This window comes from Myotis daubentonii, chromosome 11, assembly GCF_963259705.1.
Source record: "Myotis daubentonii chromosome 11, mMyoDau2.1, whole genome shotgun sequence".
NCBI classification, from domain to species: Eukaryota; Metazoa; Chordata; class Mammalia; order Chiroptera; family Vespertilionidae; genus Myotis; species Myotis daubentonii.
The window spans coordinates 82,061,959-82,089,270 of NC_081850.1; the positions used below are offsets into that span (position 1 = coordinate 82,061,959).

Below are 27,312 nucleotides of genomic sequence, written 5' to 3' on the forward strand. Positions count from 1 at the left end.
ACGTTTTCTATGTCGGGACCTCGTGAGGGACCAGCAGGCGGGACGCACTGTGCTCAGGGCACCAGGCCCTCCCCCGGGGGCCCTGCCTCGGGGCCTCTCCTTTCGCTGAGTGTGGAGTGTGGGCCCCTCCTGGCAGCCGCGGGGACAGGACACCTTGGCCCGTCTCAGCCCCTCCCCCGTCTTTCCCCGCATTCCGGAAAGTTCCTCCCTACGGGCAGAGCATGCCTTGCTTCCAAGTCTCTGGCTGGTGACCCTGCCAGACCCCGGGTATCGGCTGGGGGGTGGGGGGGCTGCCTGGCTGTGTGGGGGCCCCTCCCCTGTGTTCCCAGAGCCCCTGTGCTCACCAGTCCTCCTCCTGGAGTACAGACCCCCCCACCTCTGTCCCGAGTCCGGCCACCCGCCGAGGCCGGTGCCAGCTCACCCAGACCTGGGCCCACAGCCACCGTCGCCTGGCCTCCCTGGGAGGGTCCCTGACCCACCTGGGGAGCGGTCACATGCCCCCGCGATGGCCTGAGGTGACCTGGGGTGACCTCACCGCAGGGGCCCGGGACAGAGCCAGCACAGAAAGGCAGGAGTCGGGCCAAGAAGGGTGGCGTTTAATGGGGGCAGTGCCCAGGGTCCTGGGGGTGAGGGGCAGCTTCCGAGGGTAGGTGGGTGCAGTGGAGGGTCCTTTCGGCCTCTCATCCAGGGGCTGGGTGGCCTCACCTCTTGACCTCTGCACAGAGACGGCGCTCAGCCAGCGAGACCTCGGCCCTCGCCCGCCCTCCGCGCACCGCCCAGCCGGGCCCGCCGCCCACTCACCGTCCAGGACATGGAACTGGTCAGCGGCCTCACAGAAACCTGGGGGCCAAGCAGGGGTCAGTGTGGCCAGGCAAGGCCCGCGGAGGGCGGGCAGCCACCTGGGGACATGGGGGCACTCACCATATTTGGGGAAGTACAAGATGTGGTCCTCCGTCATGTTGGCCCCCTGGACACTCTGCTCAAACTTACTCACGACCAAGTCGTCCATGGGGAGCGAGCGGGCTGTGGGACACAGGGCTCCTGGGGCACCCGCGGGTCGGGGGGGCAGGGCGCTCTGGGGACAGGGTCTGTGTGCCCACCGCCCGCCCAGCCCTGTCTGACCCCTGCCCCTCTTGTCCCCTTCCTGTCCCACACCTGGGCCTATCTGCAGGGGTGCGTCCCTGAACCCCCGATGGATTGGCAGAAGAAGGTCAGGACGCCAGGAGGGAGGGAGGGGGGGGCTGTGTGTCCATCGGGGCTGGCCCAGCTCCCCGGTGGAGACAGTGTGCACGGAGCCAGGGCGCCCACGAGGACGCACCGTACAGCTTCACCGACAGCCGCTGCGCCCGCTCCAGGTACAGGATGGCGAAGCTCTGGTAGTCCGTCTCCCCGACGACCACGTGCACATCTCCCCTCGCGCCTCGAGCTGGGCAGAGCCGGGCAAAGCCGGCCAGAGCCGGGCCAGTGAGGTCAGCCCCAGCCCCGGCCCTGCATCCCCTCCCGCTGCCTTGCCTCACCTCGGAGCAGGAAGCGGCCTGGGACCTTCGTGTCTCTGTAGAGCTGCCGAACCTGCCAGCAGATGCCATCCCTGGGAGGGGCGAAGGCACAGCAGCTCGGGCACCCGCCTGGGCAGCCCGGGCGGGGCAGCAGGACAGGCCACAGGGGGGTGGTCGGGGCGGGGGTGGCCGTGGGGCCCGTGCAGAACTCACAGCTTCTGGAAGGTGTTGACAGCCATGGCGGCACCCTGGGGCGCCACCTTCACTGCGGTGGCCTCGGCACGGTGGCCCTGCTCCTGCAGGAAGCGACAGGAGGAGGCCACAGCCACGAGGAACCAAGTCCCTGCAAACTGGAGGCAGGGGTGTCAGGGCCTGCGGGGATGGGGCTGCCCGGCCTGGCCCTCCCTACGAAGCTGGGCGAGCTGCCGCCTCCCCACCGCCCCCAGCTCCACCTGCTGGGCGTCGAAGCCAGCCTTGGGCTGGATGGCGCTGATGGGGGACGGGCGCTGGGGGGGCCTCCGAGCCCCCAGACCCAGGAAGCCAGCAGCCAGGACCAGAGTCCAGAGGAGGGCAGTCCTGGGCGGCAGCATGGCGGAGGCGGTGTGGGTGCCGGGTCTGAGCAACACGGAGGGCAGATGAACACGTCCTGGGCCGGAGTCCACTGTCCGGTGCTGCCCAGGAAGTCACGTCTGGCCCCCAAGCCCCAGCCTCCCGAGTTTGGCCTCACCCTGGACATCTGACCTCGACCCTGCACTTCCCCGCAGGGCCCTGGCGCCAGGCCCTGGGTCCAGAGTCCGAGGTGACTCTGGCTGGTCCAGGAGCCGCCACCGATCTCCCGTGGCCAGTGCTCAGGCCTTCGCATTTATCTCCGTTAAACCGCCCGCAGCTCCTTGAGGCCGGCGCTGGTCTTTTCTTTTTTTAAAATATATTTTTATTGATTTCAGAGAGGAAGGGATCGGCTCCTGGAGCCAGTTGCTAGGAGCCGACCACGGAGGGCGGCGGCGGGTCTGGAACCAGCACCCCACGGGCCCCAGCCCAGCCGGCGCCGCGCCTCCCGGCCGCCAGGGGCGCTCTTCTGGGCTCGCCGAGCGCGCAGGCGCACAGAGCGCCGGTGGGGCGCAGGCGCAGTGACGCAGCTGCGGGCGCCCATCGATGCCTCGGGGCTCGAGGCGCCGGCCTGGCGGCTGCACCGTAAAGACGCGGCAGGCGGAGCGGCGGCGGGCGGAAGCGGGTCCGCGGGCCGAGGCCGGGCGCCGGGGCGGGGGCAGCGCAGCCGGGCGGAGGCGGCCGCGGTGAGTGCGCCGGCCCCGGGGAGCGTCACCGCCCGCCCCCGACCCGGCTCCAGGGCCCGGCAGCGTCGACAGCGGCCCCCGCCCCCCACTGACCCCGGCCCGCGCCCCGCGCCCCGGCCAATGAATGAGCCGCGGCCCCGCCCCGCAGCCCCTCGCGGAGGTGGGAGGGGGCGCTGGGCGGTCCCGGCCCCGCCCCGGCCCCCGCCCCCCGCTCCGGTCCGAGGCCGCCTGGCCCGCCGGCTCCCGGGGCCGCAGGCAGAGACCCCGGGCGGCTGGAGGGCCCGGCGGCGTCGGGGGCGCTGGGACGGGCGGACCCCAAACCCTCTCTGGGAGGAAGCCCCCGCCGACGGCTCCGCAGCCTCGGGCGGCCGCAAGGTCATCGTGGCCGGAGCGCGGGGCCTGCGTGTCTTGGCCTTGGAGCCGCCGCAGCCCTGGCACCCATGTCTCTCTGGGCCCAGGCGGGGGGAGGGCAGGGGGCCCCCAAAGGCCTGCCTCCTAGCTTCCGGGTAGGGTGGTCTGGGTTCCCCAAGGCTCGCACCGCGCTCCCCCGCGGGCTGAACCAGGCGCGGGCATCGGGGACTCGCCGGGCGCTGTCCAGGGCGGCGGGACGCTGTCAGGCCCTTGGCCCCCCCCCCATCCCTGCGGTGGGTTCCCGCTGGGCGGCTGAGGGGGCGGAGGAGCGGCCCCCGGGGTGTCTCTGCTCAGCCCGGGCCCCGTCCCTCTCCTGGGTGGGGGCTCCCGGTCCTAAGTCCTCCAGGCGCTGAGGAGGTCGTGCGTGGGTTCCAGGGCCGCCTGGGCAGAATGTCACGATGGACGAGGGGGGCACACCCCTGCTCCCCGACTGCCTGGTCTACCAGATCTTCCTGAGCCTGGGCCCCGCGGACGTGCTGGCCGCCGGGCTGGTGTGTCGCCAGTGGCAGGCCGTGTCCCGAGACGAGTTCCTCTGGAGGGAGCAGTTCTACCGCTACTACCAGGTGGCCCGCGATGTGCCCCGACACCCAGGTCAGCACCGCGCGCCTGCGGCCACCAGGGCGGCTGGGTGGGCCCCCACGGCTGCCACCTACATCCCGTCCGGCCCCTGGGCCAGGCCTGGCCAGGCCGGGTAGTCAGGCCGCCCCCATGTTGGGGTGGTGACCAGCGAGCTCCAGGGGCAGGGCTGGCCCCACCACCAGGCCCCAGCAGTAACCCCCCACCCCGCCGCACTCACAGCGGCCTCATCCTGGTACGAGGAGTTCCGGCGGCTCTATGACACGGTGCCCTGCGTGGAGGTGCAGACGCTCCGGGAGCACACGGACCAGGTCCTGCACCTCAGCTTCTCCCACTCGGGCTACCAGTTTGCGTCCTGTTCCAAAGACTGCACCGTGAAGGTGAGGGCCGCCCAGAGCTGGGGCTGGGGCTGGGGCTGGGGCAGGCCCCCCCTCGACACAGGGAGGGGAGGGCCGGCCGTGGGTGAGAGTGCCAGGTGGCCTCATCCCCGTGGAGAGGGCAGGTCAGGACCAGCCAGGCCCAGAGGCTGGACTGGAGAGGCCAGAGCTGCCAACAGGGAGGAGGGTCCCGCTGGAAGCCTGCTGCTCCAGACCTGAGCCTGGGCACCCGCCCCTGGGCACCCACCCTGGGCTGGGCTGACGCCAGGAGCAGGAGCCCCTGGCGGTGGTTCCTGGGCACCTGCGTGGGCCGGACGGCCAGGGCTCGCGTGTCCCGTGCTGCCTGACCCTCCGTGCCCCCCACAGATCTGGAACAACGACCTGACCATCTCGCTGCTGCACAGCGCGGACATGCGGCCCTACAACTGGAGCTACACGCAGTTCTCCCAGTTCAACCAGGACGACTCGCTGCTGCTCGCCTCGGGGGTGTTCCTGGGGCCCCACAACTCCTCCTCCGGGGAGATTGCGGTCATCAGCCTAGGTGAGCGCGGGCCTGGGGCGACTGGCCCAGCCCCAGCCCCAGCCCCCTGCCCCCAGCTTCTTCCCACTGCCCACCGCCCTCCCGTAGCCCAGCCCCCGCTCCTCCCCAGACACCTTCGTGCTGCTGTCCCGAGTGCGCAACAAGCCCTACGACGTGTTCGGCTGCTGGCTCACCGAGACCAGCCTCATCTCTGGCAACCTGCACCGCATCGGGGACGTCACCTCCTGCTCCGTGCTCTGGCTCAACAACGCCTTCCAGGTGAGGGGCAGCCCCAGGTGAGGCGGGCGGCCCCAGGTGGCAGTGCCACTCCCCAACTGCCGTCACCTGCCGCCTGCGCCCCCCACACCCCCAGGATGTTGAGTCTGAGAACGTCAACGTGGTGAAGCGGCTCTTTAAGATTCAGAACCTCAACGCCAGCACCATCCGCACGGTGATGGTGGCCGACTGCGGCCGCTTTGACAGCCCTGACCTCCTGCTGGACACCAGCGCGCCCCCGGGCCGCGTCTTTGACCTGAGCAGTGATGGTGTCGACGACGAGGAGGAGGCAGCGGGCCCGGCCCCGCGGCGCACCGAGGAGGGCTGGCGGCGCCTCCTGGGCGGGCTCCTGGACGCCCGGGCTCAGCCGCCGCTGGCGGAGCGCATGCTGGAGACCAAGGTGGCGGAGCTGCTGGCCCAGGGCCGCACCAAGCCCCCCGAGGGCCATGCGGCCTGCGCCCAGCACAAGCTCCTCATCTTCACCACCGGCTGCCTCACCTACTCCCCGCACCAGATCGGCATCAAGCATATCCTGCCGCACCAGATGACCACGGCGGGGCCAGTGCTGGGCGAGGGGCGAGGCTCCGACGCCTTCTTTGATGCCCTGGACCACGTGATCGACGTGCACGGGCACATCGTTGGCATGGGCCTGTCCCCCGACCACAGGTGCGCAGGGCGCGGGGCGGAGGGGCGAGGGGTCTCAGGTGTGCGCACGCCAGTGAGCAGGGTGCCCTTTCCCAGGTACTTGTACGTGAACAGCCGCGCCTGGCCCAGCGGCTCTGTGGTGGCCGACCCCATGCAGCCGCCGCCCATCGCCGAGGAGATCGACCTGCTGGTGTTTGACCTCAAGACCATGCGGGAGGTGAAGCGGGCCCTGCGCGCCCACCGCGCCTACACGCCCAACGACGAGTGCTTCTTCATCTTCCTGGACGTGAGCCGGGACTTCGTGGCCAGGTAGGGGCGCCGGCGGGCGGTTGGGCGGTTGGGCGGCGGGGCCGGCGGGCGCGGGGCTCATCGGCTCGTCGTCTCGCAGTGGGGCTGAGGACCGGCACGGCTACGTCTGGGACCGCCACTACAACATCTGCCTGGCCAAGCTGCGGCACCAGGACGTCGTCAACTCCGTGGTGTTCAGCCCCCAGGAGCAGGAGCTCCTGCTGACAGCCAGCGACGACGCCACCATCAAGGCCTGGCGCTCGCCCCGCACCGTGCGCATCCTCCAGGCCCCCCGCCCGCGCCCCTTCTTCTCCTGGTTCGCCAGCCAGAGGCGCTGAGGGGCGCGCCCGAGGAGCACGGTGTCCTCCGCTGCAGGACCCGCGGAGGCTGCTGCCCAGAGGGCGTGGGGGCAGAGGAGCCCGCAGCAGCGATGCCTGAGGAAGGAGGTCCGCGGGGCTGCAGGAGTGGACGCTGGACCCCACCACGCTTGTGCACACAGCACCTCCCACGGCCGTGACACTTAGCTCTCGGGCGCCCGGCGGCTTCCTGGCTGCTTGGGGTGCACAGGACACGGGGAGCCCCACCCTTCACCCACCCCTCTCCCTAGGCCTGGGCCTGGGGACGTCAGCACGACCCTCCCCCTCAGCTGGCCCTCAGGGGCCCTGGGGGGTGGTCAGGCCCACCCTGGCCCTGGGAGCCCAGGGTCCCCTCTGGTGGGCGATGCGGGCCAGCCTGTCGCCGGCCCGGTGGACTGCATGTCACTAGTCACCCGTTCAGGACCCGAATAAACAGCTGGCAGCAGCACACTGCGTCGTCTCTGCTAACAGACGCAAACCCCCAGCGAGACGCTGAGCACGGCGCACGCACGCACGGCGCCTGCGGAGTGAAGAGCGGGAGCTGTGGCTGCGGGAAGCGGTCAGAGCGTCTGGCCAGGATGAAAGCTCAGCAGGCCCGGGCTGGAAGGGAGCTTGCTCAGCCTGAGAAAAGGGCTGGCCCAGAAAACCCGCAGATAAGATCGCACTCGGGGTGACAGGGACTGCCCCCCGGGACGGGAACAGGCAGTCACAGCCCCCTACCTGTTCCCTCTCACCGTGGAGCAAGGCAAGAAAGAGAATGACAGGGTGCAGACACTGTCCCTTCTCACAGGTGACAATTGTTTAGGCATGACACCCCCCCCCCCCCCCCCCGCACCTCATCCCCGTCCACAGACAAATCCAAGGACCTCCTGGAACCAGAAAGTGGGTTCAGGAAGCTGACAGGATGTGCCTATAGCACAGCAATCAACCAGGTCTCCAAACAGAAATAGACCAAAACGAAACCAAAATTTAAAAATCAAGCCCTTTTACATGAGCTAAAAAGAAAGACAGGCTAGGCGGAAACCTAGCCCAGCACGTGAGGGCAGCACGTGCCCCTGCAGAGCGGTGGTGACTGGGCCCACAGGCCCACAGGCGGCACCGTCCTCCTTGGGGGCGACTCGCACAGGGGCCCGCTTTCCCCAAACGGGTCTACAGGCCCGACAGCCCAGCCAAGGCCCCCTGGGCTTGAATGGCTGCGGACAAGGTGCTTCCTAGATGCACACGGGTCTGCAGAGGAACCGACGCAGCTGAAGCGATTCCGAGAAACAATGAGGTTGAAGAGCCCCGCATGGAGGTCTGGTCACGAGGACAGTGGTGCTGGTTGCGTCCATGGGACACGCACACACACGCAGCAGGTGAGCCCTTCCCAGAGGGAGAGTCCGGAGAGGGGAGGTCGCAGTGACGTGTGTGGCCACTCGGTGGGCGTCACCCAGCGAGTGCTGCGGGACAACGGGCATCACTGGCAGAAAAAATGAGCCCGGACCACCCTCACCCCGTGAGGACCACACGCTCCACGTGACCTGCAGCCACACGCTCCAGAGAGGCCGCCGCACACCTGCGCCCTGGCGCCGGCACAGGTGCCCAGACACCGCCTGTTGGAAAACTGGGTCCACGACTTCAGCGAAAGTGACTTCTGCTCTGAAAACACTTCAGGACGGAAAGAAACCAGACGAGAAGTAGTTACAAGTCACACCCCCAGCACTTGTGCCTGGACTGCATCACGGCAGCAGGAAGCCCGGCTCAACTTAAAATGGGCAAGAGAACCGGACAAGTCACCAAAGGAGACGGTCACCGTTGTTAGACATTAGGGACGTGCACCTTAACGCCAGACGGACACCATGCCTGTTACACATGCACGCGCGCGCGCGCACACACACAGTGCCCGCGGGGACCAGCAGGCACAGGAGCTGCCACTGCACGGGTGAGAACATGGGGTGCAGGTTGCCTCAGCCCCCGGGCTGCACCACCCAGCAGCACAGGCCAGGCTCCCAGTCCTCCCCTCGGCTTGGCGGCGGAGGCTGAGGCAGTGCTGGCAGGCGGGGCGCCCTCCAGGTCTCACAGAGTGGCCTCGGGTGGGGGGGGGGTCCCTCTCAGAAGGGCACTGATCCCATCATGGGCCCCGCCCTCATGACCTAGGCACCTCCCAGCACCTGCACCCGGGGGTCAGAGCGTCAGGCTGTGACTGTGTGTGTGTGGGGACACGCAGACTCCAGCAGCGGCTCTGGAACACGGTTTCAGTTTATGAATTTAAACTCGCGTGTGGCCTGGCAGCACCGCACCCGAGAGGAAGGGACAGTTATTGGGGCAGGTCATGCCCGGCGTGCAGAGCAGCTCCATCCAGAGCCGCCCTGGGCCTGTGCTGAGCTTGGACGCACTGGGCCTGGGAGCATGGAGACAGACCAGGCGCGCGCGGCCTCCTGGCCCTTCCAGGCCTCTGCCGCCTCGGGACCCGCGGGACCATCCCTGTGGGTCACAGGCCGTGGCTGTGGATCCCAGGACTGGGACCTCCTGCTGCCGCTCCCCTCTGGCCTCCCTTGGCCCTTTCTACTCTCACTAACTGTTCTGAGCCGCCCGCTGGGCGCACAGCCGCTGCCCATGGATTTGGCCGTCCTGGACATTAGAGGCAGCAGCGCACAGCGCGGCCTGGGGCTGGCTCCTCGGAGCAGAGTTCTGAGGGTCCCGTGGCAGGAAACCCCCTCACTTGCCACCAAACACACATGAACACACGCCAGATACAAACGCCAGCATCACGCCCAACGTTACCGACAAAACTAAAGCCAGCACGAGGGCGTTTCAGCCCAGGGCAGCAGCACCGTCCAGAGGAAGGCCGTCCAGCGATCGAGTCTGAATGTCCATCTGCGCCACCACGTGGTGCCATGTGCCACCAGGGCCAGGGCCGCCCGTGCCAGGAAGGCTTTCCAAGCCACGGGTGCTCAGGACCCACCACCCGCTGAGGAATGGCCAGACGGGGCGCTCTCAGAGGTCCGGGGGGAGCAACACCTACTGGCAGTCAGTCCCCACCAAGGCCAGGCGTCCAGGGGCCCAGGGACCTCATGGTCCAGTCGGGAGGGTGGCCTGGCAGTCAGCCCGCCCGCCGCATGGGTGCCAGCACCACAGGGTCGAAAGCCCAGGAGGGAGCAGCTCCCACCGATGGCCGCCTGAGCCTCACACATGCACCGTTTGTGGGTAAACCACAAGGGGATGTAAACAGCCGCTGGCGAGGGCCAGGTGGAGCTGGGGGGGGGGGGGTGCTCTGGGAAAGGCCACACAGGCCTCAACTGCTCTGCCTCGTGTGGGCCCGGGAGGCGGACACGTGCTTACGGCTTCAGTCTCTGTGCTTTTCTGCCCTTTAACTTCTCAGGGGAGACAAGTGAGTGTCCAGGGCAGTCAGAGCGCGGTTCCCTCTGAGGACGCCAGGCAGCCCACCAGCCTGACTCACAGGCCTGGAGAACAGGACACCCCTTGCCCTCACCCCACAGGCTGAGGCCTCCTGGGGTCAGTCCCCCAGAGAAGTCCTGGATCAGGGGGAGAGGGCGCCCCAATGCTGCTGTCAGTCCCCAGACACCAACGAAGCCACTGGCTGCTCCCAGCAGGGACCCCGCTCGCCCCACACGGTGGGGTCAGCCCAGAATGGGGGAAGGTGTGGTCCTGCCCTCCTGGGCAGATCTGAAGGAGGAGCCAGCCAACAAAGAACATTCCAGAAGAAAGAACAGCTGCCTTCCCAGGCCCATAGGCACGAGCTGAGCATCAGGGAACCACAGAGCCGCTCAGGGTGGAGATGGGCTGGGGGGCCAGGAAGGAGCCCCAGCGAGGCGGGAGCCAGTGGACACCACTCACCACAGGTGAACGATTTAATGACTTCCCAGCTCCACGGGCCAGCGACACGTCTCGGGGAGACTGACCGTGGCCTGCACGTGCCCCTGGCAGTGGGGGATGTTCTCAGGACGAGCCACCGCCCAGCCAGGCTGGCACACAGGTCCCCGCAGAGCCGCGCAGGCCCCAAGCTGTCCTTGTCTCCAGAATCCACGGGTGGGACAGGCACTGGGCCCCTCACGGGGGTGACTCCCACGCGGCCCGCCTGCTCTCTGCTGCCTCATCCGGAGCTCCTGCCGCCTGGCCAGGGCCCCGAGCACCCACGGGTGGCCTGCAGGGCTCTCCAGGCGCCCGGCCCAGCAGGACCTGGGGCCGAGGGCCCCCGGGAGGCGCTCTCTCCTGGGGGTAGACGTGAGCACGGCTGCCCACTGCCGTGAGGCTCGGGCCCAGCACGGTCGCTGTCACCACGCGCGGGCCAGGTGCCCTGGCCCTGACCCCAGGGGAGGTGCTAGAGCCCCGTCAGGTCCACGATGGCCTTGATGAAGATGGCGTCGTCACGCACGTAGGAGTTCTTGGCCTCCATCTTGGAGACAGGGCAGAAGAGGGGGCAGCCGCTCGCAATGTTCATGTCATTGACCGGCCTCTGGAAAGAGGACGAGGTCACGTCGGGTCTGAAGGCGTCGATCACGTGCTCCCGGTTGTTCTGGTCAAGCAGCATGAGGGTCACCTAGGAGGAGTCCCGAGGGGCAGGGTCAGCCCCCGCCCCCCCGCCCCAGTGACTGCCCATTCTGACGTTTTCTGTCCGAGGACACCTGGGCCCCTGAGACTGAGCCGAGCGCCACGGACCTGCATCCATTCCTGGGTTTGCTAAGTGCGTCCAGCACACCTGCATCCCCAGCCACAGCCACGCCAAGGACCAGCCCTCCCCGAGAGGCACCGTGCTCTCTGCTCCGCCCCCCCACCAGTTCTGTGCTGGCCTCGCCCCCAAGCCCCCCACCCCTCAGGCTCAGGGGCGCTCCCACCACAGGAAGGGCTCTCCCGGGCGGGCGGGCGGCATCTCACTGGGCAAGTGGCTGTAGAAGCCGGTGCTACCAGAGCCACAGCGACAGCACCACGTGCACGCCCGAGGCCAGGAGCCCAAGAGCCAGTCCCGACACCCTCGCCCCGCAGGCCCCGGGCCCCCGGCAGCCGCAGGGCAGTTTGCGTACCTTCTGGTTGAAGGGCCAGCGCAGGAGGGCGTCGTGGGGGCCCTTCATCACCACGAAGAAGAGGGACAGGTGTGTGCCACGCCCCGTGCCGTCCCCGTTGAGGTACACGCGCAGGCACATCTTGTAGCCGTACCTGCTGGTGTAGAAGGCTGCGGGGTGGGGGGGTGTGGAGGGGTGAGTAGGGGCAAGGCCCACCCGCCACCTCCCCACACACTGCGCTCCAGGGGCACGAGAGCAGCCAGCAGCGGGCATGGGGTGCCACAGGAGCAGGCCTGGCTGGGGAGTCCCACCTGGCGCAGCTGCCATGCCTGGTGGCCACGCTGAGACGGCGTGAGTGGCTGCAGGGGGCCAGGAGCCCAGTGGGGGCGGAGCTCCCACCACAGGAGGGCTGGTCACTGACGCCTGCTCTCAGGGAGGCACAGCGGCTCCTGGCCTCAGCGGACGGGAGAGACTCAAGGGGGGTTGAGGGGGGAGGACGGGGACATGGGGACGCAAGTTCCAGACGGCACCTGGTGAGAAGATGGCAGGGGTGCGGCCGGCCACGGCCTCCTGGCGCTTCCTGGTGAAGTCGGAGATCTTCCAGACGAACACGCCGTCGAAGGCGGACGCCTCCATCTCACGCACCTTCTGCTCCAGGTCGGCCATTGCCAGGTCCTTCAGGCCGATGCTCCTCTCCAGCTGCTGCACCTGGGGGCCGGGGAGCCCAGGCGGACACGGGGATCGTGGGCCTGTCCCCGTTCCCGGGGGCCCACTCCCCCCTCCCGGGAAGGTGCTATGAAGTCACCTCTCCCACCTCTCCCAGCTCCCGTGCTCCTGAGGCTGCCCTGCGCCAGCCTCTCAGTCTGGCTCCGGCCCACGAGCCCCTGGCCCCCGGCCCCAAGCGGGAGGCTGTCCGGACAGAGTGGGGGCGCGTCCCTGGCCCCTCTGCCGAGTCGGTGGGCAGCGAACAGGTCGGGAAGGGGCTCTGCAGAGGCCGAGGCCGCGCTGGAGATCGAGGCGCTGTCCGCACCGCCCCGGCCGAGCACGGCCCTGGCCCCGGGCACGCACCTTGTGACTCAGGGCTTTAATCCTGTCCTGGTCCAGCCGGTGCTGCCGGCCGCAGGCCTCGGCGGTCATGGCCACCCGCTCCACCTCCCGGTTCAGCACGCAGACGATGTTCTCGAAGGTGGCCGTCTTCTTCTCCAGGGCCTCGCACCGCCGCAGCAGCTCTGCTGCCCGGGGCGCCTCCCAGCCGCCCGCCTCGCCGGGACCCAGGGGCGGGCGCTTGGCCTCCAGCAGCACGCGCAGCAGCATGGTCAGGTGCTCGCGGAGCCGCTGCAGCTCGTGCTCCTGCTGCTTCTCGCTCTCCACCTGCAGAGACAGACCCGGAGCTGGCCCGCCGCCCGCCCAACGAGCCTGCAGGTCGGGGCCGTTCCCGCCGTTGGCCGATCGGGTTTCCCTCGTCCCCGTCGGGAGCCAGTCGCTGGCTCATGCTGAGCGGCAGGGAAGGGCGCGCCGCTAACAAAGCTGTTCCGTCCAGTGCAGCCCCTTCCCAGCCTGCACGACCCCTCAGCGCAGCTCCAGGAGAAACAGTGGCCTGCAGGCGAGGCCCTCAGACAGGTCTCCAGGGCCGGCGGGCGGGACAGCAGGAGCCTGTCGCTGTGCTGCGTGGGTCTGGGCCAGGCGAAGCCTGAGCAGGAGCCAGATCCAGGCGTGTCCTCTGACCACCGAGGGCCCGGCCTGGCAGGCCCTGTGCCAGGGAACCGGGTCTGAGCGGCACGACCAGCACCAAGTGCACAGACAACAGGCGAGCAGACAGAGCAGGGGACAGAAGCGGCTATCCCTGTGCCGTCCTCAGAGGAACACCTGAGAAACGCTGCCCGTCCTCATGGGCCCAGGCCCTCAGTTAGCTGGGGTGGGGGCGGGGGGACTCAGGGAAAGGAGGGCGAGGGGCCTGTGAGCTGCAGAGACCGGCAGTGTGCCATGTGCAGGGGGAGGCAGGCGGGCCCTGGGGTGGGAGGTCAGTGTGCTGGAGGGTGGCCAGGCCAGTGACCACGGCAGAGACGAGGTCACACAGGAAGAGCTGTGTGGGCCGCAGAGGTGAGGGGGTGAGGGAGGGAGGCGGGGAGGCAGGTGGGGTCCGGGACCCGTTTGCGCCCAGGAAGAATGGAGGACCTTCACGCTCACTGGACGTGACGAGGGAGAAGAGTCCAGAAGACCCTGGGCTGTGGGCAGCGGGGCCGGGCAAACCAAGGTGCTCCTTTGGGTGAGGAGCCGGACTGGGTGTGGCGGAGCCTGGGATGCCCCTGGTGTCAGGGCGGGGCCACCAGCAGGTGGCGATCAGCAGAGCAGCCTGGGCCTGAGCCCGGGCACCTGAGGGCCAGGCGTGGAGGCCAGGCAGTGGGGTAGGTGCAAGTGAACAGAAGCCCACGGGGCCGCTGGAAACCAGGATCAGGAAGGTCCCACGTATGGGAGATGGCGACACCCAGCAGGCCTGCTCACCATCTCAGGGCAGCCGACGTCGTGGAACCGGCAGGGCAGCGGGCACTTGCCGCACGTCCTGAGGTGGCTCTGAAACTGCAAGGAGGGACATCAGACGCGGGCTCGTGGCTGGGGCCCCGTGCACGCGGGTCTCTGCCCACCCCCCACCTCTTCACTGTCGTCTGCCCAAACCCAACAGCCCATTTCCAAAGCCATGATGCACACAGACACGCACACCCAACACAGGTGCACACTCACACAGGTGCACACTCACACAGGCACACTCACACAGGCACATGCACACACATGCACACACGCACACATGCACACACGCACACACATGCACACTCACACATGCACACACACACACACACGTCCGTGCACGGTGGCCATCACCGAGGCGTGTACAGCCTGGGCCAGTCCTCAGGACGCCGTGGGACCCGCTCCGGCGCCACAGCCTGGGGGACGCAGTGTCCGAGGCCGGGGGGGTGGGGGGCACCAGACCCAGCAGGGTGGGGCTGGTGCAGGAGGACAGACGGACGGACGCTCCCACACGGAGCAGCCACGGGACACCTCAGGGGCCACTCCGGCGCCACCCACAGGGGCCTGGGAGCAGCACACCCGACGCTGTCACCAGCAGCAGCAGGAGAAACCCCGGCGAGGCAGAGGGAAAGGGCAAAGGCACAGCGCACCCCGACCTCCGACTCCCAGACAGGAGACGGGCCGAAACCCGCCGAGAAGGGACAGGGGCTGCGCGACCTCCGTCCAAGGTCAGAGAAACACCAATGGACCGGAAGCCACAGTGCTCAGCGGGCGCACGGGGGGGGGCGATGCAAACCCCAATGCCCAGACCCGTTCTGACCCGGCACCAGGGCACGGCCCCTGGGCGGGCGTCTGAGTGGACACACCGTGGTGCCCTCTGGCTTCTCACAGCCCCTTCTCCTGGTTCTCTTTGGAGCCAGGTGATCATCTCACAGAACCGCTAAGGACCACCTGCGCGCGGAGCCAGCTGACAGCCTCACACGCAGAAGGAAACAAATGACGGAGTGGCACGCTGGCCGCAGCCTGTCCGCCCAGACCTGCCGACGCCCCCAGCGCAGCGCCCGCGGTGCCGCCCTCCGGCCTCCCAGCCCGGCCCGCATGTCAGGACGACTTTCTGCAGCAGAAAGAACTACAGATGCGGGAGGTAACAGCCGGACACTGACCGGGACGAACCCCTGGTGAGTTTTCTCTTAAAGCCCAGCCAGGTGCCTGCCGCCTGCCCTGAGCCTGAGCCGTGGGACGGGGGACAGAGGGGGGGGCGGCCTCCCCGCCCCCTTGAGCCTCAGGAAGGGCCCTGCTGCTGCGCGGGCCTGTCTCCATCCCTGAACGCTGAACAGAAGAGTGGCCACAGGGGACCCCATAGGCATCGCTTCTCCCTGGGGCACCGGGTAAACCCAGAGCACGCAGCACGGGCCCTCGTGGCCGAAGCTCACGCCATCTTCCTGTCTCACAGGGGCAGGGATTCAACTTACTTTCTCGCGTGGGACCGTCTGGCCGCAGCCCTCGCATGTCACAGGGAACTTGGGGCAGACCTCGTGGTGTGCCTGAGGGAGAAGCGGGCGGAGCGTTAGGGGGACGCTAGGCTATTGGTGCCGGGCCAGGCCTGCGCCGGTCACACTGTGCTGTGTCTGTCCTCAGCTCCAGGGGCCTGCAGTGCCCCAGGGCCCGACCGAGATGGCACGGACACTGTGGGCCTGCGGGCACCGCGGGGTCTCAGCGCTATCAGCACCTCCTCTCATCGGGCGGCTCTGCCTTCACGCCCAGCACGCTCCCCACGAACACCCCCCGCCCAGGCCCCACCGCGGGCACCGCGGGCCGGCACGCAGCACCTGCACGTCGGCCAAGCAGCAGGCAGTGTGGCAGTGCTGACAGCTGAGGCTCCTCTCGGGGCACTCCTGCTCCACGTGGCGCTCCTTCTCGCCGAGGCGGACCAGGCCTTTGCACGCCGGGCACTCGGTCAGCAGGAACGGGCAGAGTCCTTCGTGGCAGCTCTGGCAACAGAGGGAGCAAAGCGTCCAGAGAGCGCACGCAGGGCCCTGGCAGCCAGGCCCACCCGGCCGGCCGATGCCACCCCCGCTGTGGCTCCCGCTCTAGTCGACCCCGCAGTGCCCGCCCCCAAGGGCCACTGCCCAGGTGCTGAGAATTGACACCTTTGCTCGGGGTCAGAGGTCAGGACCAATTCCCACTGGTGGCACCCCCCCACCCCACGACGCCAAGACCGTCCCTCCCCGCCCCTGACCGCAGGGCCCAGAGTCTCTGCTCCAAGTGATGTTCAGGGGCCCCGGGAGCCCTGGCCACGGAGCGGGGCGCATGGGCAGCGAGGGAGACACCAGAGGGGCAGCCATGGCTGGCGACACAGGGACAAAGCCGCTGGGTGCCAGGCGGCCAGGACAGAAGGCAAGCGAGTGACCAGAACCAATGGCTGTGAGAAGGGCCACGGGGGGCAGGGCGAGGAGACACTGGGAGCCGCAGCCCCACCTCCCGGAGCTGACGGGCAGGAAGGCGCCAGGCGTGTCCGAGGGAGGCAGGTCCCAGGCTGGGACTCTCTGGGTGACAGGTGAGGAGAGGCTGGGGGCGACCCAGGAGGAGCCAGAGCAGCGGGAGAAGGACAGGGAAGGAGAGGGTGGGGCTCAGACCTGGGGAGTCAGGAACGGAGGGGACCCAAGTGAGCCCCACCTCAGGCGGCTGCTCTGCTGCGAAGGAGCCAACAGGGGACAGACACCGAGCTCCTGATTGGCGGGGAGGGGGGGGCGGGGCCTGGACGTGTGCTGGGAGCCAAGGGGGTCTGCCAAAGACCGGAAGCCTGGCTGGCCACAGGGAGGAGGGGCCCGGCCCCAGCGGAACCGCCCACCCCCTGCTCGGGCCTCTGGGCTGTGGACGGCCTGCCCCGCCAGCACCGGAGGCAGGGCCCCGCCCAGGCCACGCTGGGAACTGAACCCGAGGGGCCTCCGCAAACACCTGCGCAGCAGCACGGCCAGGGCCCCTGTGCTCTCAGCAGGTGACTCCTCGGCCGGCTGGGCCGGCGCGCCCATGAGCCAGGAGGCCACGGTGCCATTCCCAGGCAGGGCGCGGTGGGGGCGAGCAGGAGGCGGCCCGTCAGTGGTTCTCTCTCATCACCGATGCTTCTCTCTCCCTCTCCCTGCCTCTCCAGGATGAATAAAACATTAAAAACAGAAAGAGAGACAAACCCCTGGGGGGCAAAGCGCCCTGGAGAGGGCGGGCCCTGCACACGGGACGAGGCACCCAGGCCCCCGGGCCGTGTCTGCAGCGGGGACCCCGCCCACCGCTGCACGGGCCATGGGCTCCATCCGCTCCCGTGGAGACCTCCGGAGCAGCACACGGCAGAGGAACCCCAGTCGACGTCCAGGCCAATGGCAGAGGTGGAGCGCCCGGCCGGCTCTCCTCCCTTCGGCGGCCGTCCCCAGCGTGTCCTCTCGCTCCAGAGCACCCAGCAGGCCGCACCCACACCTCGCTGAGCTCTCAGGAAATGCGAGACGTCATCGCAGAGGGTAGTGTTCTAAGGCCACACAGGCTCCCCCCTTTCCACAAGCTCATCTGATGCGCACGAGCATCTCACAGCGCCACCCCCTGCGCAGCAGCCTGAGGCCGCCGTGCCGGTCAGCAGTGCGACATCAAGGCCACGGCCAGCGAGAGTCCCCGGGCAGCACCGCCTCCCACATGACCGGGCCCAGCACTCAGGGACTTTCCGGAGCCGGGGGCAGCCAGGGACTTCCCAGCGCACGCCTGCAGCCGTGGCAGGAGCCCAGGACTGGCTGCCCTGCCAGAGCCCAGGACGCCGTCGCCCACACCACGGGCCTGGAGGCGGCAGAAACCCCAGAGGCCTCAGCGGTGGGGGTAGCCCGCCTGTCCCCAGGGATCCCCAGTCTCTCAAGAGACAGCACGGCACCCGAGCTCCTGCCTCCCAGGGGAGACGCTGACCCCGAGGCCTGGAGGCCTGGCAGTGACAGCCGAGGGTCGGCGCAGCATCACCCGTCTGTGCAGAGGCGCCAGTGGCCTCTGGGCGGCCGAACTCCGTCCACAGGCAGACATCTCTCACTCCCAGAAGGCACAGGGGGTGAGCTCCTCTGGCAGAACACAGCGGAGCCCGGAGACCATGTCAACGGTCCATAGAGGACCGCACTGCCGCACGCGCCGGAGGCAGAGGGGAGAGCCCCCAGGAACCAGGCTCCCCACGCAGCCCCGACGGCCGCCGCCCCCCGTCCACACCGAGGTGGCTCAGTCCCAGCCTGTGGTCTGGGCAGCCCTGACAGGGGCTCACCTAACCATGGAGACCCGGGCTCCACACAAATAGCCCAGCCTCGCCAACGGGGGCTGCCCGGTGGCACCAAGGCCTGTCCACTCTGACCACAACCCGCCCCAGCCCCCGGCGGCCACTGCACCTCCTGAGCCAGCCTCCTGCAGGCCTCACGCCCGGGGGCCCTCTAGGCTCTGCCTCTGCGTCCGCTCGTCTCGCTGAGCCAATGTCCTCCAGGTCCCCCACCCTGGACAGGGCGCCTGCCTTTTTTACGGCTGAATAGTGTCCCGTGGTGGACAGGCCACCTCAGCTGGTGGACACTGGGCCACCGTGACCCTTGTTACAAGTAACCCTCTGCAATGTCGCTGTAAAGGGCATTCATCAAGAGAGGGGACCAGGAATTGGCCTAACCGGTGTGGCTCAGTGGATGGAGCGTCGGCCTGCGGACTCAAGGGTCCCAGGTTCGATTCCGGTCAAGGGCATGTACCTTGGTTGCGGGCACAACCCCAGTAGGGAGTGTGCAGGAGGCAGCTGATCGATGTTTCTAACTCTCTATCCATCTCCCTTCCTCTCTGTATAAAAAATCAATAAAATATATTTTTTAAAGCCGAAACCGGTTTGGCTCAGTGGATGGAGCGTCGGCCTGCGGACTGAAAGGTCCCGGGTTCGATTCCGGTCAGGGGCATGTGCCTTGGTTGCAGGCACATCCCCAGTGGGGAGTGTGCGGGAGGCAGCTGGTCGATGTTTCTCTCTCATCGATGTTTCTAACTCTCTGTCTCTCTCCTTTCCTCTCTGTGAAAACTCAATAAAATATATTTAAAAAAAAAATTTTTTTTAAAAAAGAGAGGGGACCAGGCCCTGGCCAGCAGCTCAGTGGTTAGTGTCAGCCTGAGGGTCGCAGGTTCAATTCCTGATCCAGGGCACGAACCTGGGTTGCAGGTTCATCCCTGGCCCCAGTCAGGGCTCGGGGGGAGGCAACCAATCAATGTATTTCTCTCTCATCAATGTTTCTCTCTCTCCCTCTCCCCCCGCCCTTCCATTCTCTCTAAAATAAAGGAAAAATATCCTCAGGTGAGGACCAACAACAACAAAGAGCAGTGACCAGGCGCCTGGACGACCCGGGCACCGCTCGGCCTCCACGCCCATCACACTGAACCCCCAGCATGCGGACAGAAGACACAAGGCACCTGGCCTGGCAGACAGGCCCTGGGGGAGATGCACCTGTGACCCAGGACAAATGCGCAGGGGACTCTGTGGTTTCCAACATCAACACAACTCGGAGTAAGAAAGCGTTGGTCTGAAGACGCAACAGAGCAGTCCCACCACCGAGGGCTGGCGCCTGCACGCTCCGCACCCGCTGCAGCGGCTTTCGGGCAGCACATGCCCCCCGACACCCCGGAGTGGGGGCTGCACCCATTCCACAGATCAGGAAACTGAGGCCACCCGCCGGGGCTCCATGGAAGGGTCTAGGTTCTGTGCGACTGGGTATCTAAGCGGGCACATTAGAAGTGCCAGCTGCCTCTTTCACAGACGTCCGACAGATCCACGCGGTAGCATCACGCAGGCCCACCTGGCACCACGGCGTGTGGGCGGGCAGGCCTACCTCGTACTCTTTGAGGGTCCCCTTCCAGGTGCAGCCATCGCTGGGGCAGATGGCTGGCAGGCTCTCCACCTCCCTGCGGGCAGCATTGTCGGGGAAAACCTGGGGAGACAGCGACCCTGTGTGAGCAGCCTGCAGCCGGCCCCCTGAACCCAGGTCCTGCCCGCAGCCAGTCCAAGCAGGAGCCAAGCGGGCACCTCCAGCTGCTGAGGGGCATCCACCGCGGGTGCTACGAAAGGAAACGCAACGTGTTTTCTGTTCGTTTGGGTGTTCAGCCTCAGGACCCCTTACCGAGCTGCTCTCCAAAACCGAAACGCCTTCTTCGTATATGCCCTCGTGCACACAGGCAGCGCAGTTCTGGGGCCCGGAGCTGGGGAGAGGGTGCTGCATGAGACCTGCTGCCCAGGACAGGCGGCGGCCCACGCCACTTAGCACGTCAGCACCGCCCCCGTCAGCGACAAGCACACTGCGGTGATGTTCAAACGTTCAGAACGGAGAGAAGATCGCTCCTGTGACGTCACCCACAAGGGGAACGAGGCGCGCCCACTCAGAGGCAGACCCCGGAGCAGGTGTGGCCCGCCCGCCCGCCCCGTGCCACAGCGCCCTGCCTCACGACTCGCCCAGCAGGCGCGACACACCCACCGCCAGCCAGCGCTGCACTGGAGATGTCTGTGCGCACGTCGGCCACAGGCTGCCCGCAACCACCCGCACTAACGTAAGCTGACCTCCACCCCACACAGTGCGCCTCCGCTCAGCTCCACCCAGCCCTGCAGGGTCTCAACTCCACCCTCATCTGCAGTGAACCTGTGCCCTCAACGAGGGTTACCTGCAGCACAGCCTGCCCGAGCCTCCCTGGCCGGCCAGCCCTGCAGCCACCGCCCCTGCCCCCTCCGCCCGCCCCGCCCCGCCCCACCCCTACCTGAGGATGCTGCTCAGGCAGAAGGAGCAGTAGCGGTGGCCACACTGAGCCTGGAAGGGCCTGCGCAGGACGTTCTTACAGGCGGAGCACAGGTACTTGTCCTCCAGCTTGGTCCCCAGGAGGGTCGTGGAGAAGCCGGGCTGCAGCACGTCTAGGGAGCCGGGAGGGGTCACGCTGGCCGCAGCCATGGAAGTCGCGTCCCCCGAGAACGCCAAGCCCTGAGGAAGAACAGAGGCGTCGAGGCAGTTGAGAGGCGGCCGGCTCCACAGTCATCCTCCGGGAAGTGCCGACTGGTGGGCATGACTTTGACAGGGTCCCATCTGCCACCACAAACTTGGAAACCAAGGCTTAGCAGGTGTGGCGACCTGCCCACGCCACATGGTTGGCGTCCGCCCGCCCACCCGCAGCGCCTCGGCCAGTGGGCTGTCCTCCCCTTCCCGCCAACGCGAGTGCCCGGCGGTGCCCGGCCTCCTGAGGGTCCCACACGAACTCCAACACGGCATGGACGGCCTCTACAGCAGGTCGTGCACCAGCCTGCAGTGCCCAGAGGTGGCCACACTGCCCAGCTGCCTCTCCCACACCAGCCGGTGCTGCTACTCTGCCCCTGCCAGTTGCCACAGCCCCTCTCCTTTCAGCAGGCTTTGGGCAGGGCACCTCCAGCATCAGAGATCTGAAACCGCACATGGGACTCACTGTCCGACACCCACAGCATCAAAGGCCAAAGAAACGGGAACTGCTCCCCTTGGGAAGGGGCAAGCGCCCGGTGCCTGAACGGGAAGCACTGTCCCCCCCAGGACCGCTCCACCCGGAGGCCGCAGCCCTGCAGACTCCGCTCCCCCTCCGGCCGCGGCCCCAGGCGTTAGGAAACGACGCCCCTTCCCAGCAGAGGGGCCTGCACAGAGCGGCCAAGGCCCGTCCTGGGGCCGACACCACAGGAAACAGCAGCCGGTGGGGTGCCGTCGGGCAAAACCACTTAGAGACTCCGAGTCTGGACTTGGCACTCTGAGGCCTCGCACCCGGCGCACCCTGTGCCGAGGTCGCAGCTCACGGACACGCTAGTCTCTCGCTCACTCGACTGCAGGCCCCGCGCTGTCTGCACACGGAGCTGCCTGGGACCCTGGACGATCCACCCGTCCACCCACGACGAGGTGACCTCGTCCTTCTCGCCCACACGCCTCAGACCCGGAGGGCGCGGAGGCGGCCCTCAAGAAGAAACCTTTCGGCGGAGGATCTAAACCCCAAGTACTGATGTGCCAGGAACACTGGCCGGGCGCCGTGGGGGTCCCGGGTGACCTGCCCCCCTCATGGGAACTAGGCCTCAGGGCACCCCTGCAGGACACACACGCTTCCCCAAAACACGCTCCAGACGGAGCGCGCTCCTCCCACCACAGCCTCGCCCTCTGCGAATGGGCGTTTCTGCCCGATACAAAGCAGTGCTCACGGAGGAACGTGGGTTCCCTGGCGTCAGGGTCGGGCAATGCCGCCCTGTGGAGAGGGGCACGGGATGCAGCACTTGGGGGTGTTTGTTCCTCTTCCCAGGTCCTGGCACAGAGCTCCCCAAGCCCTCGGGCTGCCTGTGTGAGGGGCCAGAGCAGCATCTGTCAGTCACAGCCCTTCCACCAGCCGGCCCACGCGGCGGGGAGCGGGCTGCAGATGAGTCCCCAACGGCCAAGGAGGTGACCAATCACGCTCATGATGGGGCCCCACAAGCCCCCAGGACGGGTCGGAGAGCTTGGGGGGGGGACATGTCTCTGTGCGGGGAGGGCGGGGAGCCCCCACCCCTGCCGCTGCAGGCAGCTCCCTTGCGGCCGTCACTCAGCCTTTCCCAGCAGCTCTGGACGCGCGGTGGGTGTGTCAGAGGCTCCGGCTGGGCACAGGCTGGGCACAGAGCAGAGACGTCACAGCGAGGCCCTGGGAGCAGCAGCCTCAGGGCTGAGCGGGGTGAGGGGCTGGGGCGGGAGGGGGGAGGGACACACCAGCCGCCCCCGCCTCCACTGGGGAGCGAGTCTGCAGCTGGACACGTGCCCTGACCTCTGGGTGGAAGGTCGGGGCTCAACCACTGGGCCACACCGGCCAGGCCAGGACGAGGCTTTAAGAAAAGCACTTCTTAGAATCGTGTTCGTTTGAAATTCAAGCCACAGTAACTTCTGCGGCGTGAACGTTACAGGCAATAACGCCGTTTTCTTAAAAAAGAAAAACTGGGGCGGCAGCTCAGGGCTGGGGGGCCCTCCCCGAACACCGTCACTGACCAGGCCCGGGCCTCGCTGGGCGGGGTCAGGGCGCCCACTCCCGGCTCCGCAGCAGCTGTCCTGCCGTCTCCCCGCGTCCATGGCGACCCCCCAGGCCCCAGGCCCGGGCAGCTGCCTCCATTCCCAGCCGCCGCCAGGCCTCACCACCCCTCGGCCGCCTTCATCAGCGGACCCGCCAGGCTCCCCGGGCCCGAGAGGGACCCCCCAGGCCCTGGGTCGGCCTCCGCTCAGGCCGCGGGGGCGGGGCTGCAGGCTGACCAAGGGGCTCCTGGGGACACCCCGCCAAGGGGGGGCTGAGCGGACCGCGGGGGGGCCGGGGCCTCGGGACAGGCTGCGGGGGCAGCGGAGGGAGAAGGCGCCCCGCAGGTTCGGCAGCTCCAGGTCCGAACCCCAACAGGTGGGAAGGCCCGTCTGCGGGCGGGAAGCGGCGGCCCGGCGGGGCAGGTGAGTCTCCCCGGGGTCGGGACGGAAGGAAGGGGCGAGACGCCACAGGCCGCCGCGACGCCGGGGAAGCGGGATGCCGTGACCCCGCGCCGTGATCCTCGCACCGTGGACCCCGCGCCGTGACCCCAGGCCGTGACCCCGCGTGGTGGACCCCGGGCCGTCACCCCGAGCCGTGACCCCGCGTGGTGGACCCCAGGCCGTCACCCCGCGCCGTGGACCCCCGGCCAGGCGCCCGCGGGCGTTCGCGAACTTTCCTGCGCCGGCCCCGCTCCGACTTTCAGTTTCCGGTTCCCCCGCCCCGAGAAATCCCCTCAGGCCCGCGGGCGGCGGCGAACCTGCCTCCCCGTCCTGCCTCCCGGCGCCGCGCCCCCGCCCAGACCGCGACCCCCGACGTCGATCCCCGCGGTTCGACTCACCAACGGTCGCCGCGCGCCCGGAACTGCACGCCCGCCCGCCCTGCTGCCGCCGCCGCCGCCGCCGCCGCCGATGCCGCGGACCCGCCCCGCCTCCGACCTGACGAACTGACATAAGAACCTATCAGGAACGCGCAGGGAGCCGCAGCGGGCTCTGATTGGTCAGATTTCCCCCCCGCCCCTCTTCGTGCCCGCTTTCCTGACGGACAGACACAAGAGCCTACCAGGAGCACGGAGGGAGCCGCAGCGGGCGTCGATTGGTTGGCGCTGCCGTGACGTTACCTCATTCATTCCCTCCGGGGTTGCTCCGAGCAGAGCCTGCCGGGCGCCCTCGCAGCTCTGTGTCCACGGAGCTCCGTGCGCCCCGGGAGGACGGGAGGGCGGGAGGACGGCAGGACAGGACGCCCGGCTCAGCGCAGGCCCTGCGTGAGTTATGTTTGTAAGACAACACGAAAAGTCTCCGCTCCCTTAAAGGGTCTGAAGGCGACAGGTCTCCTCTCGGGTAGGTTAGTGTTCTGGAACTAAATAGTGGTGATGGATGCCCGACCTTACACATGTACAGATAACACTGAAATGTTTGGTTTAATGGCGAATTTTATACGAATTTTACCACCAACAAAACCAAAAATGCACAAACTATGGCCTCCAGACACACGGAAATGTGGAACACGCAATGGAAACATCTGGAAACAAGGCAGGGGTCTTGCCCAGAAAGAAAGGAGCAGCGCCGGGAGTGCTGACCCGAGGCCAGCATGCTTCTCTCGTGGCAAGACCCAACGGAGGGTCTCTCACTGAGCGCGGGCATTGCTCAGTACCTGGCAACCAGCGCCTCGTCTCGCACCAGCGTCCGCAGGGAACTGCATTCTTCATTGTGCGGAAAAGAGCATGGAGACTCAGAGGTAAGATTCTTCTCCCTGGTCACACAGCACACCCAGCACCTCCCCTCCAGGGGACTCATCCGGAAGAGCAGGCAGGCGCTTAAGCTGCGTCATGTGACCAGTCCACATGGCGTGGGAAGTGCTTGCATCACGCTGTGTCCGTCATGACTGGGTTTCCAAGTCGGAATTTCCCTGAGAGACAGCAGCCCGGCCGCCCTGCCTCTGCTGCACGCTCCATGAACCCCAGGCCGAGCTGGCCACCAGCAGCCGAGGAAACCTCCCACGGGCAGCTCGTGGCCAGGCGAGCTCTCAGGTGTAGGAACGCTTCCCCTTTGAGAACCCTCCGCTGTGAACTCCCTGCAGGAAATGGTTCTTGTTGCAAAGAAGAGGTTCCGTTGCACGATCCGGAAACTGCCCGCCTGCCTCTGCAGTGATCCCGGAGGGTCACGCCTCCAGAGCGGGGGCCAGGCAGGAGGGCTGACTGGAGCCACCTGGTCCTGCCCACGTCCAGAGATTTCTCCTGAGCCAGGTCTCGGCTCCCGGGAAGGCAGCCAGCTGCCTGCGGACGTCACGGAAACGATCCCGGAGGACTTGCCGGTGCTTCTGGCGTGAAAACGCTTTTGCTTATCGGAAACATTTCTGCTTTCGCAGGGTCTTCCCGCACACGCACGCATCTATGTGTTTTAATTTGACTCTGATGACAGCCTGCCAGGTGAGCGGAGTTGAGAACCGAGGGAGAGGGAGCGTGGGTGGCAGGGCCCTGACCAGGAAGTGCCGCCCCACCCCCGCCTGCCAGCTCTGAAGGGGTGACACCCCCAGCCTGGCAAGCTGGAAAGGGGTGACTCACTCTGGCAGCTCAGGGGATTCCCAGTCGGGTTCCTTCCTGCCAAAAAGAAAGCGAAACTCAGCCCGCAGCCACAGCAGGGAGGAGCCAGGAGGCCCTGGGACAGCCCCGTGCAGCCCTGGGAGGGGGCCAAGGCCGGGGTCTCAGCTCAGCAAGTGGCAGGGCCGGTTCGGGCCTAGAGCAGCGTCCTGGCCTCAGTGCCCCCCCAGAGGAGGGCATGGCCTGGCTGCAGATCAGGGTCAAGGCCGTGTGGACACGGCTGCTGGGGCCTCCCCTGCCGACGGTGAGCAGACCAAGGTGGGAGGGGGGCTGCCACTGCCACCTACTCTGCCTGGAGGCAAGCAGCCCGCCCCCCTCCTGCCTCTGGAGCCCACCCTGCCTCCTTTGTTTTCCTTTCTCACCTTGGCATCTGTGCCTGACAGGGATGGCTCCTGAGGTGCTCACCTCACATCCGTTACTCACTCAGGCCTTTGGAGGACAGACACCAGCTTGCACAGGAAACAGGAAGGGTGATCTGGGTCCCCACTCAGGACCTGGACATGGGACACCCTGCATGTGCCGCTCCCGCTGTGCCCAGAGCCTCCCAAGGCGGGGCCGCCTCACCAAATACAACCCGCTCCTCTGCCCCCCGCCCCGTCTGCTCATTTTTCAGACATTTTAAGGTCAACCCCAGGCAGCAGCTTCTGAAAGAAGCCCGTTTCACTCTCACTCGGCCGACATCTGAGAGGCACGCTTCCAGGAGGGCCGGGCCGCCAGCTCTGCCCCAGAATTCCCCTGCACCCGGGCCAGCCAGCAGGGGCTCCCCCTCCCGCCTCCCCCCAAAGTGCAGAGCCGGGCCACCCTCCCTGAGACGTCCCCTGAGGGAAGGAGAAGACACGGGGGGGGGGGGGGGGGGGGCCAAGCCACCCCACCAGCACCCGTGCTCTGGGACCAGGAGGTCGCCCAGAACTGCAGGGAGGGCGAGAGGCCCAGCGGGGAGGGTCTGCCGGGGCCGGCCACTGGCTGGGAGCCCAGCAGGAGAGCAAGGGCGCACAGAGCTGGGAAGGACAGCTCCGTCCAGCTGCACCCCCTGTGGACTGAGAAGGACATGCAGTAACAGAAGTGGGCCTGTTCCCCATTCACCACCCCATGCTTCTGGGAACCACTGACGCCATCACCGGTTCAAACCCCGTCTGTGCAGCACAGAGGGCACTCGGGAGGCTCTGGGAAACGCCACAGTGCCCAGAGGAAAGCAAAGAGGCCCCACATGCCCTCGCCCACAGACCAGCGCGGCCAGGATTCCCAACCAGTGAACACCCACCTCCCCTCAGGCCACGTCAGAGCACAAATGCCATCCCACACCCGGAGCCAAAGGCCGGCAACAGCCTCCCACGCAGAACTGAAGCTGCCCAGGCTGTCCGCACCTCTGCTGCGTGGGGCCTGGCCTTTGCACCGGCCAGGCGCCCACCTGGACCAGCTCCCCACCCCCCCCCACCCCCCAGGTGCCTGGCAGGCCTTAGCGTCTGGGGAGAGATAGTCTTGCTCCGGTGGCCTGTTGTTGAGGGGGTCCCCCCACTCGCCCCAGGTGACTAGAATCGGCTTGTGTGCCTGTGTCCTTCCCCGATGTGGGTCCCTGAGGGCAGCGGCCTCTGGGGCCTCATTCTGGGCCCGTTCTCATTGGATGGAGAACCAGGGGCCCGGCTCCTCCTCCCCGGCACCGCGGCGGGCCCGCGCGCGCCACCTGCCGGCGGAGGCTGGGACTGCCGGCGAGCCCCGGCGCAGGCACCCGCACCTGCTCGCTGCCCGCACCTCGCTCCGACCTCCTCGCTCCGAGTCTGCAAACCTTGAGAGGCTCCGCTCACACTCAGCTCAGCAAGAGAGGTCACCTGGCCAACGTCGGCCTCCGCGGACACTCCTTGGCCCACCACTGCCGCCCGCCGCAATGGTGCGGCCGACACTCCGCAGCCCAGC

General features: G+C 67.7%; 3 protein-coding genes and 1 long non-coding RNA gene across 4 annotated transcripts; 1 reads left to right on the forward strand and 3 right to left on the reverse strand.

Moving 5' to 3' along the window:
* Positions 1–568: 568 nt before the first annotated feature.
* C8G (complement C8 gamma chain) lies at positions 569–2,230 on the reverse strand. The gene is made up of 7 exons (XM_059658644.1): positions 1,949–2,230; positions 1,710–1,846; positions 1,518–1,588; positions 1,319–1,426; positions 922–1,023; positions 802–840; positions 569–715 (listed from the first exon to the last, which is right to left on the reverse strand). The coding sequence occupies exons 1-7, from the start codon at positions 2,084–2,086 to the stop codon at positions 702–704; spliced, it is 609 nt and encodes a 202-aa protein (XP_059514627.1). The 5' UTR covers positions 2,087–2,230; the 3' UTR covers positions 569–701.
* Positions 2,231–2,649: 419 nt separating this feature from the next.
* Positions 2,650–6,682, forward strand: FBXW5 (F-box and WD repeat domain containing 5). Its single transcript, XM_059658642.1, has 8 exons — positions 2,650–2,788; positions 3,575–3,790; positions 3,998–4,155; positions 4,519–4,693; positions 4,803–4,951; positions 5,046–5,614; positions 5,690–5,902; positions 5,982–6,682. Exons 2-8 carry the CDS (start codon positions 3,598–3,600, stop codon positions 6,217–6,219), a joined length of 1,695 nt encoding a protein of 564 aa, XP_059514625.1. The 5' UTR covers positions 2,650–2,788; positions 3,575–3,597; the 3' UTR covers positions 6,220–6,682.
* Positions 6,683–10,074: 3,392 nt separating this feature from the next.
* On the reverse strand, positions 10,075–23,743 carry TRAF2 (TNF receptor associated factor 2). Its single transcript, XM_059658643.1, has 11 exons — positions 23,644–23,743; positions 20,535–20,752; positions 19,907–19,985; positions 19,619–19,717; positions 15,590–15,751; positions 15,233–15,304; positions 13,740–13,814; positions 12,306–12,608; positions 11,768–11,945; positions 11,259–11,407; positions 10,075–10,777 (listed from the first exon to the last, which is right to left on the reverse strand). The coding sequence occupies exons 2-11, from the start codon at positions 20,720–20,722 to the stop codon at positions 10,559–10,561; spliced, it is 1,524 nt and encodes a 507-aa protein (XP_059514626.1). The 5' UTR covers positions 20,723–20,752; positions 23,644–23,743; the 3' UTR covers positions 10,075–10,558.
* Positions 23,744–24,218: 475 nt separating this feature from the next.
* On the reverse strand, positions 24,219–26,796 carry LOC132212632 (uncharacterized). The gene is made up of 2 exons (XR_009447772.1): positions 25,807–26,796; positions 24,219–25,401 (listed from the first exon to the last, which is right to left on the reverse strand). It is a non-coding gene; the product is annotated as an uncharacterized LOC132212632 (long non-coding RNA).
* Between the last annotated feature and the right edge of the window lie 516 nt (positions 26,797–27,312).